General features: G+C 33.1%; 1 protein-coding gene across 11 annotated transcripts in view; it reads right to left on the bottom strand.

The window, feature by feature from the left end:
* PRKACB (protein kinase cAMP-activated catalytic subunit beta) overlaps positions 1–3,241 on the bottom strand; it is a 130,741-nt gene that overhangs the window by 27,275 nt on the left and 100,225 nt on the right. For all 11 annotated transcript variants that reach the window (XM_006776236.2, XM_015572117.1, XM_015572115.1 and 8 more), the window contains 2 exons: positions 2,983–3,065; positions 969–1,095 (listed from right to left, as the gene is read on the bottom strand). In XM_006776236.2, coding sequence (XP_006776299.1) covers positions 969–1,095; positions 2,983–3,065 — 210 coding nt within the window. The remainder of the gene's footprint in view (positions 1–968; positions 1,096–2,982; positions 3,066–3,241) is intronic.

The following is a 3,241-nucleotide window of genomic DNA, read 5'->3' as shown; positions in this document are numbered from 1 at the left end:
CATCCCCAGTAGGAGATGTGCAGGAGGCAGCTGATCGATGTTTCTCTCTAATCGATGTTTCTAACTCTCTCTCTCCCTTCTTCTCTGTAAATAATCAATAAAAAATATATTAAAAAAAAAAGTGCAGCAGCATCCCTGGGGAGACCTGGTAAGTGTGTAAAAAGGGACGCTCCCAATCCATCGATAGCAGAAACGGAAAGAAAACACTGTCACCAGTCCAGATTTGGCAGCTGCACTGTAGTATAAAAAGCATGGACGCTGGGGACAGACTGGATTCAATTCTGATTCCACCTGTGTGACCTTGCTCTGCCTTAGTTTCATCAGCCTTAAAATGAGGATAACAACCGTATTTGCACTTCATGGCATTATCAGAATTAAAAGAGAGGATACAGCCCTGCTGGTGTGGCATCGACCCAGGAACCAAGAGGTCATGGTTCATTTCCCAGTCAGGGCACATGCCCGCGCCGTGGGCTTGCAACAGGCAGCTGGCCAATGGTTCTATCTCATCGATGTTTCTAACTCCCTCTTCCTCTCTGAAATAAAAATAAAAAAAATCAATTTCCCTTTCCCTTCTTCTATCTCTAAAACTCAATAAAAAAATAAAACAAAACACACAAAAAATGATTCTCTAAAAAACAACAACAGAGAGACAATACATAAAAAAACATTTGGAATAATGCGTGGCACTAAATGAGTGCTCACAAATTTAGCTATTACTAATTCTTTATGCAGGAGTCTGTGCTCAGTTCACAACCACAGATTACAGGAGATATAAACACGGTCTATCCTTGAAGGGACTTTTTGTTCTCTGTAATAGCACCGGAACCATAAACTCTCTTTAAGCTATTGGGGAAAAGTTTTAGTCTTCTCAAAGAAAAAAACATTCCAATATTGGTAGTTGTAAATACGTACAACTTGTTACCTAGTATTATCTCAAATACATTATATATAGTATGTTCAGTGCATACCTGGATATAACCTTGGTGGTCAATTAGGAGATTTTCAGGTTTTAGATCTCTGTAGATGAGGTCTAGTGAGTGGAGGTACTCAAATGTTAGCACTATCTGAGCTGCATAGAACCGGGCATGGGGTTCACTACAAAGAAACAAAACATTGGATTTCTGTAAAATGGGTTAACACATAGTAATAAGTAGATTATACAAAAAATTAATATGAAGTTGAGATATATTGGGAGTAAAACGTATTTTTTAAAAACTGTGTACATAATCTTGTTAATTTCCAAATATTTAGTAAATCTCTACATTGTCTTCAAATAATGCTTTGGTATGATTAGTGAGAATCATACATTGAAGAAAAATGTAACTTTCAAATTGTCATCATATGTTAAATTATTATTGGCTATCGTAGAAGATATTGATGTTTTTGTAATTATGTCTGACCTTAAGGATGACTGAAAAGCAAATGTGCCAATTAGATCGTCTGTCACGGTCATCGCTACTATTGATGGGTTCCATTTATATTTCTCATACATTTCATGTGCTTAAAGATTTTTGTTACATAGGAGAGTTCTTTACTTGAAATCATCTGCTGATCATTGCCATTTTTACCTAATCTGTTCTTATTAAAAAATGATATATGCTCAATATAGAAAAAATATAATGTTAATGAAAAGCAAGACATCCCTAATCCCATCCAGAAACCATAGATAAAATCCTGGAGTCTGAATTTCCAATCTTCTATGTATGTTTACACAGATACATAAACACAGGTATAAGCTGTATATTTGTGTAAATATGTATAATTCTTACAGACATAGATGAGATCAACTGATAGGCCAATGTGACTTTGATGCCACATTCTGAGTATTATTCCAAAAAGATGTACTGACTTTTTAGTCTGAGTTTCTATTTCATCACCTAATGTATATCCTGAATTCTGCTAATCTGCCTGACAAATTGCAATGACTTCCAGATTTGTGTCCTCAGTGAACAACGTTAACTAGGAATAGAATCTCCCTCAAGACCATTGGCATGAATTTGATCTAGTAAGACCAGAAATATAGATTAATTTCAAAAAAGGATTACATATGGTGCTCCTTTTGCTTATCACTGTATTTTCTAGGTACTAGCCTCATACACATCAGGTGCTCAGTAAATATTTGTTGAATGAATAAATATGTAAAGAAAAATACATGTTGGGGGCAATATTTTAGAACACCCTTCCAGTTTGAGCCCCATCTCATTAACACTGTCACAATTGACATAAGTTGTATGATAAGGAATGAAATCCAAGTCTATCATCGTGTTTTTGTGAATTTAACCATCATAAGTCCTGTTTGAATTCACACTTATATATGTTAGTTACACCAATATATAATGTACAGAAAGAAGCTGGACCTATTCTTGGTTTCAGTTTCATTCTATTAGTGATTACTAATGAACAATAGTAGCTTACAAACTATTACACACAGTAAAGATAGCAACCTATAACTTATTTAAATAATTGTGTAGCCTTTATTTGTAATAACCTAATGAGGTACAGTACATATATATTATATATGTATTTTTAAACCTTAACATAGTAACAACATTAAGGAGAAATAAACTTGTGCAAAACTAACTCTCATAATTACATCACCATGTTATCATTATCATCTTTTCTATATATTGCCTTTTTTATCTTTATCCTTACACAAACCTCTTTCCTAGAATTGTGTAATATTTGTTCAATAAATACTGATATGTTTAAATTCAATTAATGTTTGCATTTCTGGAAATTCTAATAATAGATTTCAAACAATACTTACTAATGGTAGAATATTTACATTGGTATCATAGTGTTTTTATTTGATTTTTAAAAGTCAGTATGTGGCCTCTTAGTAATATTCCCATGTAATTCTCCATACAGATAAAATATTACTAAATTGAATGAAATAAATTTTTACATTGATCATCACTTAAAAATTTTTTTTTTTTTTTAAAAACACACAGCATGATTTAAGGAGAGTAAAGTATTAGTTACCTGAACCTTCCAATTCTTCTTAGATGTGAAAACATTTCACCCCCAGGGACATATTCCATAACCATATATAAATTAGAATTATCCTATAAACAAATAGGAAGGATAAATAAAGCAAAATATTTTAAGGTAGCACCATGTTCAATTAGAAAAAGACACATAAAAAACCACCTGGTAGATTACTAACATTGGGAACTAAAGATTAAATAAAAAATGTTCTAACTTTTCTCCCTTGGGCACTCATGTTCTCCCCCCCTCGCCC

The sequence above is a fragment of the Myotis davidii genome, unplaced genomic scaffold (assembly GCF_000327345.1).
Source record: "Myotis davidii unplaced genomic scaffold, ASM32734v1 scaffold162, whole genome shotgun sequence".
Lineage (NCBI taxonomy): Eukaryota > Metazoa > Chordata > Mammalia > Chiroptera > Vespertilionidae > Myotis > Myotis davidii.
Note: the sequence above shows the minus strand (reverse complement) of the source record. Positions and strands in the feature narration are given on the sequence as shown.